Genomic DNA, 12,657 nt, shown 5'->3' on the forward strand with positions numbered 1-12,657 from the left:
AGTAAAGTTTGATTATGATAATTATCAAATTCATTGCTATTTTTCACTTATATCACATGTTTTGGAAATAATTCCAGAACAAGATTTTAATGAGACTGAATGAAACTGAAATGTCAGAAGAATACATCCTTGAGATTATAATCTTACCTTTAACAGCAGATCTTCTGGCTTTTCTTAAATCATCTTTTTCTGAAGAAAAATAATAAAATGAAAATTCTCACAAAACAATTGAATACATTGATACAATAAAAAAAATCTTGGATGATTACCTAGGCAAATCATAACCATTTATTCACTAAATATCATGCATTTCAACTCCTCTAACTTCATATCATAACAGATGATAACAAGGCTTTGTCTATGATGTAGAAGAAGTGGAAAAAAATCTTAGAATAAATTATAGTTTCTTGCATTTTCTTCTTTCATTTCATTAAATGCCAGGAGAGTATATTATGAACATTTATGGATTGCTTAATTTTTAGGTTGGGATGGATAATAAGTAAACATTTATATTCATAGAGTTAAAAAAATAATTACCAATGAGACATTAGCAATTACAATACTAAACATAAAATCAGTTATAGAAGCCAAGAAAAGCTTGACAATTTTTTTTCTTTTACATTTGAGTGTTGTAAAATTTCCAACAATGTCTGAATGCAAACAGGAAGTACAATGTAGCTGCACAGCTGACACTGAAAATATCTCCAATAAGGTGATGAATAACAATTTGTCCATGTTTGAAATATATCTTTTATTTAGCTGATAACATATTCTCTATATCTACCCTAGTTTACACAACAATAGTCCTTATTAAGCGACCGCAAATTTTTTGTGTGTTGTATAATGCTATCATGTCGTTGTTGTCTGCATCGTTGTCCAAAGACGCATTTAGTTTCCGGACATTAACTTCAGTTTTAGTGAATGGATCTCTGTAAGTTTTTACCAGAAAGTTCAAAATACCACTAAAGATAGGTTGGGATTGATTTTGGGGGTTGTGGTCCTAATAGTTTAGGAATTAGGGGCCAAAAAGGGGGCCCAAAATAAGCATTTTTGTAGTTTTCAAACAATAACTTGTGTTTAAGTGTATAAATCTCTCTGAAATTGTACAAGTTTCGATACCATGAAGGGATTGTTAGTATTGACTTTGGGGGGTTATGGCTCAAAATGTTTTGGAATTAGGGGCAAAAAAGGGGAAAATTAGGTTTTTCTGGTCAATGGGCAATTAAGACAATCTGAAAGCAGTGTATTAAAGGGAGGTTATTCAGAAACATTTAACATACAATGTTAGGTATGTTCTGATTTACCTCCTTTACACTTCTTGTAAATTATGTATAATAAAATGTCAGGTTTTGGACCTTTTTGCTTACCTGACTCTACTTGGGTTTTCGAAATCATATAAAAAAAAATGAAATTTGGCTACAAAGTAACAACACTTGGCCACAACCTCATTAGGAAAGGAACATTTATGCTATGTTTGATTTCATTCAATTTAGTGGTTCTCTAGAAGAAGACTTTTGTATGCATTTCCTATAGGGTCCTATGTTAAACAAAGTCACCCCACTGGCGGCCATCTTGGATGTTGGATCGGCTACAAAGTAACAACACTTGGTCAGCACCTCATAAGGAACATTCATACTATGTTGGTTTCATTCCATTCAGTGGTTCTCTTGAAGAAGACTTTTGTATGCATTTCCCATAGGGTCCTATATTAAAACTAAGTCCCCCTCTGGCGGCCATCTTGGATTATGGATGGGCTACAAAGTAACAACACTTGGTCAGCACCTCATAAGGAACATTCATGTCATGTTTGGTTTCATTCCATTCAGTGGTTCTCTAAAAGAAGTCATTTGTATGCATTTCCCATAGGGTCCTATGTTAAACTAAGTCCTGCGATGGCGGCCATCTTGGATGATGGACCGGCTACAAAGTAACAACACTTGGTCAGCACCTCATAAGGAACATTCATGCTATCTTTGGTTTTATTCCATTCAGTGGTTCTCTAAAAGAAGTCATTTGTATGCATTTCCCATAAGGTCCTATGTTAAACTAAGTCCCCCGCTGGCGGCCATCTTGGATGATGGATGGGCTACAAAGTAACAACACTTGGTCAGCACCTCATAAGGATCATTCATGCCATGTTTGGTTTCATTCCATTCAGTGGTTCTCTAGAAGAAGTTCAAAATGTAAAAAAGTTAAGGACGACGACCTGGTTCATACTATTAATAAGGATTGATTACGAGTAATTTTTGAGTCAGTTATATATCCCCATGCGTCTTAAGTTTTCTATCAAATTTTCCCAGTTACCTTCAGTTTTTACACTAATAAACACCCACATGCATCAGGATAATTTAATTTTTAGGTTGATATGGACCCTTTGCCTAAAATGGCCGTATTTTCACCTCAAAATTTTCTCTGAGTACAGACAAACCTGTACATCAGTATACGTTTTAAGGCAAAGCATGCCCTAGATAAATAAATTTAAAATATTTTTTATGGTTTAGAAAAATAAAACAGGATTTTGCAGTGCACTTTTTTCAATCCTCCAGAAGGTGCCAAAATACACTAAGTTGTGAAAGAGGTTAGAACTTTCCAACAGGTAATAATTAAAGTGAGCTGTTTGATTCACACAGACAATAGATTTATATTTATCTGAAAGTTGTACATGTATGATGCAAGTTTGTTTTGTTTGGTAAGGTACATGTGTGTATGCTTTTTATAGATAGGTCTGTTTGATTGGATATATAAGAAATGCGGGTAACATTTCATGCACAGGTGGTTTTAAGGTAGTTCAAGTCATTCGAGTCATTGCAGTCCAGTGTTCCAGAAGGTTTTTTCTAAATAAATAATTATAAAAAAATTATTTATTTACAGGTTGATAGTTCAGGATGGGTCCCAAACATTGATGAGCTAGTCAGAGACAGACAATTAATTTATCACAATACTCATTGGTATTAAATGAATTATGTGTATTTATTATCTGAATAAAATGCACTTGACTTTTGCAAGTGGCTTAACTCCCAATTGAGAGTTTTGTATTATATTGATAAATGCTTTATTGTTCGATTGAGGTTACGAATTAGAACATAAGGACAATAGATATCTAACAATAATTGGTGATTTAAACTGTGTACCTGAGTGGATCATATCAAGGGAATCTCAACTGTTTGTTAATTTAATCGTCTTCTGCATGGATCAAAAAAAGTGTACTGAAATATCCAGTTGAGTTATGAAATTTCTAAATTATACAATGCATTTCAATTCTATTTATCTAGGGAATGCTTTGTCTAAAACTTTTCCAGATCACAGGTTTGTCTGTACTTGGAGTAAATTTTGAGGTGAAAATGCAGCAATTAATAGCTGAAGGGTTCACATGAACCTTAACTTTGTCGTACAGATAAAATCAGTTTGTATGATGACATAATGTACAAGAAATCCTTGTATATGGAACCTTTGTCAAAAACCAATGTGTTCTCTCCTGACTATATCTAGTACCAACATGTATTCTTTTTAATTAGTAATTGAACTTTAAACAAGGAATAATTTGATTCTGGAATAATTACGTATTCTGGAAAACTGAAGAGAAATGTATGATGAAAACTAACCAAATTTATAGGGTACGTTAGCCATGCTTGCATTATAGGTTCAAGTTTCGTTTGATTTTATTTCAGTGTAATTAACTGAACCCCACGCTACCCCTCTCCTCTTTTGACATGCATGCTAACACTCCTTAATTTGATTTATTTTTTTCATACATTTTTTTTATCAATTTTCCAGATTTCAAATTCATTCTAGGTTCATATATTATTTCTTTTAAATTTCTGAGAATAATAATTCCTCATCTGTCTTGAGCAAATCGAGGAATAACATTGTCATGAAAGTCTCACATAATTATACTAAAACTAATTAAACTTTGAAATGTTTTTTAAGATTTTAAATAAATAACAAAAATGTGAAAGTTGTCTTTATTAAATGTACAATGTCATCTAGTTTATTTTTTTACACACTTTTTTTAAAAAGATTTGAAAGAATTATTGTTCAGTGCATTTAAATTCAAAAATATTTAGTCCTAACAAATTTCTATTTATACACAAACATTTAACTGTTTCCACAAGTATTCAAATTTAAATCAATAATATATACCTATAAAGTGTCCCAGATATTGGACATTTTACTTCCCTGTGCAAATTCCTTCCTATCAAAACGTTCATGGTAAGAATTTTCAAATAATTCAATTACTCATTTTATTCAATTAGTTAAAACTTAAAATTTATAAAATTCTGGAACACGGTCCATATAACAGCATAAAATAAGAAATCATTGATTGTTTTATACAGAAGACAGAGCCATAATAATATACACATGCACTGGTTGAAAAATAGAGGATCCATATAACGGTTTAATCAATTATTTTGAAACAGTCAAAACTTTTGAAGTACAAAGCAAGAAAAAAAACTCTCCTTTTTTCTATGTGTTTTTTCTTCTTCTATATATATCTATAACGTAGAGAAAAAACGAAACAAGCCTGCATGTCTGTGCATCTTCATTTATGGACATTCACCAATATTATAGACTACCTGTTTTGTTGATTTTTTTTCTCTCTGTTAAAGTTTAAATAGAAATGGGTAAATTAACTCATCATAGATATCATACCAGGATTAAATTTTGTATTTATGCCAGACATGCGTTTCGTCTCATCAGTGACGCTCAAATTCCCCAAAAAGTTAAAAAGGCCAAATAAAGAACGAAGTTGAAATATCATTTAAGGACAATAAAACCTATTTTACTATTTATGTTCGTAAATCTTTTAAAGCTGATTATTATATGCCTAACCTACGATTAGAGGGGTATTATGTTCTCTGGTCTGTGCAACCGTTCATTTGTCAATTAGTCCGTCTGTTCATCCATCCCTCTGTCCGTCTGTTATCGTCCGTCCGTCTGTCCCGCTTCAGGTTTAAGATTTGGGTTAAGGTAGTTTTTAATGAAGCTGAAGTCCAATTAGCTTAAAACTTAGTACACATGTTCTCTATGATTTGATCATTCTAATTTTTTCCCAATTTCGAGTTTTGACCCAGTTTCACGCTCCACTGAAGAGGGTGTCCGTGGGACATCCTTGTACTATATATGGAAACATTCTTGTTTTCTCTGATTAACGTTTCTCTAATATGTCTCCAAAACTAAAAAAAAATTAGTACAAATCCACATTTGGGGACAATAACTCATGTCAGAAGTTGACATACCATTTCAACCATGATGACTTTGTGTTGCAATCAATATGTTGTTTAATGTTTCTCAATCATTCGTTTATTGAGTGGACAGACAAATTCTGCCTTTTGACTTATTTCTCATCTTACTGATCCCTTTTTACAGTTTCTCAATATGTAGCTGTAGTATATATTTTGTAATGAGAAACTTCCATAATGAAACTCATAACTTAATACAGTAATATTTTTAGGCAAATTATTTATTATATAACTCATTCATTCCCAACATATTCATATTAGACAATTTTCCCTCATATATTTCAGATGTAAAAGGAAAAAGTAATGGCCTCATCAGTCAATCACCTTTGTACAATTTGCCATGATGATGGAGTCTCCAACTCAGCAGTCACATGGTGCACAGAATGTGAAGTTTTCTTTTGTGGAGATTGTGAAAAACCTCACAGCAAGTCAAGACTGTCTAAGAACCATAAAATCATGTCAGCTGATGATTACCAAAAGTTACCTACATTCATGAAAGAAATAAGTAGTCAATGCAGAGACCACAAGAAGAAGTTTGAACTGTATTGTTCTTCCCATGCCTGTCCATGCTGTGTCCAGTGCGTTACTGATAAACACAAGAAATGTCAAGACATCAAACCCTTATCTGATATCATACAGCAAGTCAAATCATCTGCCTCAGTGCAACTTTTTGAAAAAGATTTGATGAATGTGAGGGAAAACTTAGATACAGCCATAAAGTATCTGAAAACCAGGGTCAGTACCATCAATACTCAGAAAACAAAAGCTGTTGAGGAAATCAGGTATATGAGGAAGTCGATCAGTGATTACTGTAATAAATTAGAGCAATCCATACTTAATGATTTAGAGTCTAAACATTCAAAGCTTAAATCAAACATGGCCAGTCTCGTGCAACAAATGGAACAGCGAGCCAGTCAAATAGACCTAATGCAGAGCCAGTTTACCAAAATGACACAACATGCTACAGAACTACAGATGTATATTGGTTTAAGAGAAATTGAAAAAATCACATCAGAAACAGCGAAATACATAGAAGATTTAGAGAGTGGAGACCACTTCAGTGAAAAGAATCTAGAGGTTAAAATTTCATCTGCTCTTCAATCAATTTTAAAAGATGTGGAATTGTTTGGTGATATCAATATCAATACCACCTCTTCTACTCTACAAATAAAGGCTGGAAGAAAAGATCAAGCTCAGCACTTGGTTCCAAAAGTTCCTGGCATTGAACAAATAAAGCCAAACTTGTTGACAACAATTACACTTCCAGAAGATATGAAGTCTTTAAGTATAACTGCCTGTCTTATATTACCTGATGGTAAATGTATGATACTTGCTTGTAGCAAAAAAGAACTACTGCTGTTCAGTAATGATGGCACCTTCATCAGGAAAGTAGTAAAATTAACAGAATATCCATGTGATGCTTGCTTTGTCAGAAATAACACAGTGGCAGTCACATTTGGAAACACCCACCAGACAGTACTGGTGGATACAGAAAAGAATACACTTATTCAAACAATTCAACTTTCGCATTTTGGTAATGGAGTAGCAAGTGATGGTAAAACTTTGGTAATCAGTAATGATAGTGGCAGCCAGTGTACTACAGTGAATCTGAATGATATGTCTCATACCATATTAAAAAGAATGGAAGGAGTGTCTCGTATTTCATTATACAAAGGAAATATTTATGGCACCAATTACAAAGAAAGTAAAGTCTGCTGCTATAAAATTACTGGAGAATCTCTCTGGACATATCAGCATCAAGACATTAACTACCCAGGAGGACTTACATTAGACAAGAATGGTTATGTTTATATAGCTTCTATGGGAAACAGCCGTATTGTGGTAGTATCACCAGATGGTAAAACCAGTAAGACAATACTATCAAGGGATAATGGAATCAAATTTCCTTATAGAATAGACATGAACAAAGAAACAGGAATCATGATAGTGTCAGATCATATAAATAGACTGGAATCAGCTTTTTTTGTTTATAAAATATAAAATATTTTTTATATTCAATTTAAGTTTTAAGAAAAGTATATTAATTCATAGTGTTTAATGATATCAAAGGCATAATATATTCCTTATTGAGACATCTTATCTATTTATTATAAGAAAACATACTTGTTCACTTTTCATTAAAAAAGATTAATAGAGAATATCATATGGCTTTTTCAATATCGCATCCGTATCAACCCGAGACACCAATATAATCCCAAGAGCTCTGCTCGAGGGATTATATTGGTTGAGGGTTGATACGGTGTGTGATATTGAAAAAACCATATCATATACACTTTACTATATACATATACCTCAAGTAAATGTTTTTTTTATGTGACATGACGTCGTACAGATAAGAAGGTTTGAAATGACGTCATACAGATTATAGGTTTGACATGACGTCATACAGATTAGGGATTTGAAAACCTTTGCAACAGTGACCGCAATCGATGATGTGACGTCATACAAATTAAAGGTGTGATAAAGCTTTTGTAACCGTGCTGATATCGATATCATCACGGGTGGCTGATACAGCAAGCTTGCCAATGGTTGTATTACACATAAAATTTATCTGTATTTACTACTAAGTATATAATAAATGCAAATAGCAAATAGTATTAAGTATCAATATGCCTAAGAATCAGACAGTAGTGAACAACATGGTGACACCCTAACAAAAAACCCACTCAGGTTGACCATAATTTACGTTCAAAATGTATCATGGTGCACACATATAACTTTTGTTTCCTTTTCCTGTTCTGGTTATATGAGTCGACATTTTGGTATTATTTTAACCAACATTTATCTAGAGATTTCTGTAATAAAGACATATCATTTCTAACTCAGGATGAAGGTTATCTTTAAATATAATGGTCAGGTTGTTGGGTTTATTCTGCCATAAATAAATTTTATCCAAATTGCCTGATTCTTACAAAGACAGTGAGTTGCACTTTAAAAAGAAAAAAGTTTAAAAAACAATTAAGAGTGCACACACTGAAATGTCTCGCCTTCTTTACTAATCATTGATATTATGTTGATAGTCCTAAATGTAAAGCTGTATTACACTGTCACGTAAACTTAACATTAACCAAGAAAACTAAACATTGACCAATGAACCATAAAAATGAGGTAAGGGCAGATGAACCATGCCAGGCAGACATGTACAGCTAACAATTCTTCCATACAACAAATATAGTTGACCTATTATAGTTTAAGAAAAACAGACCAAAACACAAAAACTTAACACTGTTCAATGAACCATGAAAATGAGGTCAAGGTCAAATAAAACTTGTGCGACTGACATTAAGATCATAAAATATGTCTGTAGACCAAATATAGTTGACCTATGGCATATAGTATTAGAAAAAAAGACCAAAACTCAAAAACTTAACTTTGACCACTGAACAACGAAAATGAGGTTAAGGTCAGATGACACCTGCCAACTAGAAATGTACACCTTAAAATCATTCCACATACCAAATACAGTAGATGTATTGCATACGGGATAAGAAAAACAGACCAAAACGCAAAAACTTAACACAGATCAATGAACCATGAAAATGAGGTCAAGGTCAAATAAAACCTGCCGGACTGATATATAGATCATAAAATATTTCCATACACTAAATATAGTTGACCTATTGCATATAGTATTAGAAAAAAAAGACCAAAACTCAAAAACTTAACTTTGACCACTGAACAACGAAAATGAGGTTAAGGTCAGATGACACCTGCCAACTAGAAATGTACACCTTAAAATCATTCCACATACCAAATACAGTAGATGTATTGCATACGGGATAAGAAAAACAGACCAAAACGCAAAAACTTAACACAGATCAATGAACCATGAAAATGAGGTCAAGGTCAAATAAAACCTGCCGGACTGATATATAGATCATAAAATATTTCCATACACTAAATATAGTTGACCTATTGCATATAGTATTAGAAAAAAAGACCAAAACTCAAAATCTTAACTATAACCACTGAACCATGAAAATGGGGTCAAGGTCAGATGACACCTGCCAGTTGGACATGTACACCTTACAGTCCTTCCATACACCGAATATATTAGACCTATTGCTTATAGTATCCAAGACATGGACCTGACCACCAAAACTTAACCTTGTTCACTGATCCATGAAATTAGGTCGAGGTCAAGTGAAAACTGTCTGACGGGCATCATCATCATAAGGCCTTGCAAGGTACGCACATACCAAATATAGTTATCCTATTACTTATAATAAGAGAGAATTTAACATCACAAAAAATCTTAACTTTTTTTTCAAGTACGTATAGTCACTGAACCATGAAAATGAGGTCAAGGACATTGGACATGTGACTGACAGAAACTTCGTAACATAAGGCATCTATATACAAAGTATGAAGCATCCAGGTCTTCCACCTTCTAAAATATAAAGCTTTTAAGAAGTTAGCCAACGCCTTCACCGCCGCTGGATCACTATCCCAATGTCAAGCTTTCTGTGTGCATGTGTAGGAAGCACTTTCAGTATCAATCATCAATAGAATCAAATAATTTGAATGCCAATAATATGTAATAACCAGAAACCTTGAGCTATAAAAATAATAGCCAAACCAACCTAAACATGCTAAAGTAACTGTGTACGGTAAGGGATTAAGTTTAGTTTCTTAATAATGTCTAAAATTCTCAATGAATTCCTTAAAACTATCCCAGTTGACCTTCTTTTGACATCATGACCACTAAATGTTCAGTTATGTGAAAATTACAGTTTTCTATAGTTCAGTTCCTTTCAAAATTTTTGTCATACTGGCTTTTCTTCTAATACACACATTACAAATAAATACATTTAGGAATTAAATTGTCTTCATTTGGAAATACAGTCATTTTAAAAAAAGGGGTGGTTCCCAACCCAGAGTAAAGGGCGGGTTCCAACTATATGCTCCCATTCAAATGCATTGATCGTCCAAAAAAAAGGAAGGGTTCCAACCCCCAAAACCACCCCCCCCCCCTGGGTCTGCCACTGAAATAATATGTTGAAATTAAACTCAGATATGAATACAAGTCTGTACATCTAATTAATTATATTAATCACTTCCTTATATAATGATTAAACACTTAACACTAAAATATATGCAGTTATTATAATTTCTTTATTATTTTAATTTCTCTAAACCAAAATTTGATTGAGAGTGATTTGTGTGGGCAAACTTATCCATTTGTAGGTTTTTTGTGTGTTGAGCCTGCAACTTTTGTCACAAAAGGGAGACATAGCCATCCTAAATTCCGTCATTGGTGGTGGATTTTACAAATTATAATTCTGTGGTTTAATTTTTTGAAATTTTAATAAATTTATTAAACTATCCTGGATTTCTACCAAACATGGAAGGAAGCTTGGTTATCAAAAACTTGTATCTAGAAGAAAATTTTGTAAAAAATATTTCTTGTTTTTTTTTCATATTTTAATTAGTTTTTATTAAGTTTTATTAAGAATTGAATGCTTCTTTTTGTAACTTCATTGGGGTGTAAAAGCGTTGACCGAAGTACATTTTGTATGAAGCGCGGAATTAAAGCGCTTCATACTAAAAATGTGCGCACGGTCAACGCTTTTAAAACCCTATGGGACCACGTGTTATCATGAATAAAAAGTTTTATTGAGCAATGCCATTGCTTACGGAATAACATGTGATGTGCAGTTAGCCAATCAGAATAAAGTATTATAATGAAACATACATCTAATGTAGTTATTCCAGATAACATAACATACAGTTTGCAATTAAAAGATTTTAAATATTTATTAAATTCATAAACCATCTCTGAGTATTACCAAACTTGGACAGAAGCTTCTTACAATCAAAAGATAAGTAACTAGAGCAAACTTTGTAATACTTTTTTCCCCTTTTTTGGTGAACCTGTGACTTTTTTATAAGCATAACTTTTTTCATACATTTCAAGCAGTTTGTTTCCTGAACTGTAAATGTATTATGTGCATTCTCCTATCACACTGAAAACATAGACACCAGCAAAATTAGTATGACACTGGGTTCCAGGGAACCCTTACAATTTTTATAATGAACATTTCCCTTATTTTATATGTAACCATCCATGCAAAATAAATAATATTTTATCTAAGTATGGGATTGTATCAGTGCAGATAAATTAAATCCCCCTAACAAGGTATGATATGTGGAAATGTTTATAAGGTGTTGTACATGCACCACCAAATTATAGAATGTCACATCTCAATTCATAGGAAAAAGGGTCAAGAAAAAATATCCCCTTGAATTTGACAGTTGGAAAGTTAACCCTGCAAATTATTGCAAAATAATATCTGAGTCAAAACATATATCTTGAGTGTTTCATTAAGCACCATTTTGTTTTTATTTGCTGTTTCTATCAAATATTTTGGAAGCTTGAACATGGTTTCTAAAGCTTCTAAACAGTTTGGAGAAAATAATGAACATTTGATTGGTTAACTTGCAGTATGCAATGAAATGTAATGTACAATTATGTCTGTGCAGTTCAAAATTGGATGGCAAATAACGACAAAGCTAAAAATATCATAACTAAACTTTGAATTGTTTTACATTGTCTTATCAGGGCCTTTCATAGCTGACTATGCGATATGGGCTTTATTGAAGGCCGTACGGTGACGTATAGTTGTTAATGTCTGTTTCATTTTGGTCTTTTGTGGATAGTTGTCTCATTGGCAATTAATCATACCACATCTTCTTTTTTTATATAAATCCATTTTTCATATTAAATTCATCAATAAGTTTGTAAGATGATTCATTTACAGAATAAGGAAAAAGAAAGAAACCATTTGTACTTTCTTGCCTTTGTTGGTGAAACTATGGACTTATACCTGTAATCTTAAGATATGATTCTGATATATGTATTTTTGCTATACTCACATAAATGATAAAAAAGAATTGAATTATCTCCCTTTGTATGATTTGGAATTCAACTCTGATATCAATACAAAGTCTGCACTGAGTTATATTGAATAACTTCCATTAATTTCTGAATTCTTTTAATTTCTCAAAACCAAATTTTGATTAAAATAAATGATATGCATGATATGTGTCAGAAAACTTATCCATTTGTTTTATTTTTATGACAGATCAAGCTAAATAATTTAAATTTATAACAAAAGTCAGAAATGACAATTGGTGCATTAACTAAGGGAATTGAAGTTTCTGTCTGCAAGTATGGTCTTGAGAAATGATGATAGTCAGTCGGAATGGGACGATGAATGGCTGACCTGTGCTAAGAGGGAGCACTATCTCTTGCACGTAAAACCCTTGTAGATTTCAAAAAAGAGCAGGCTAGTATGCCGCTACAAGACAACACTCACACCTGCAAAGTGGAAAGGAATTGATATAAGTTGTAATAACTTGTTTCCCAATCCACTATAAATAAACCTGTTTAAAC

General features: G+C 32.6%; 2 protein-coding genes across 5 annotated transcripts in view; one reads left to right on the plus strand and one right to left on the minus strand.

The window, feature by feature from the left end:
• The window catches only part of LOC139515915 (alpha-mannosidase 2x-like), a 128,758-nt gene that overhangs the window by 85,691 nt on the left and 30,410 nt on the right, over positions 1-12,657 (minus strand). For all 4 annotated transcript variants that reach the window (XM_071305677.1, XM_071305675.1, XM_071305678.1 and 1 more), the window contains exon 3: positions 148-189. The gene's annotated coding sequence lies outside the window, so the exon portion shown is untranslated. The remainder of the gene's footprint in view (positions 1-147; positions 190-12,657) is intronic.
• LOC139515914 (tripartite motif-containing protein 2-like) lies at positions 4,143-7,393 on the plus strand. Its single transcript, XM_071305673.1, has 2 exons — positions 4,143-4,209; positions 5,526-7,393. The coding sequence occupies exon 2, from the start codon at positions 5,544-5,546 to the stop codon at positions 7,239-7,241; it is 1,698 nt and encodes a 565-aa protein (XP_071161774.1). The 5' UTR covers positions 4,143-4,209; positions 5,526-5,543; the 3' UTR covers positions 7,242-7,393.

Source organism: Mytilus edulis, chromosome 3 (assembly GCF_963676685.1).
Source record: "Mytilus edulis chromosome 3, xbMytEdul2.2, whole genome shotgun sequence".
In the NCBI taxonomy this organism is placed as follows: Eukaryota; Metazoa; Mollusca; class Bivalvia; order Mytilida; family Mytilidae; genus Mytilus; species Mytilus edulis.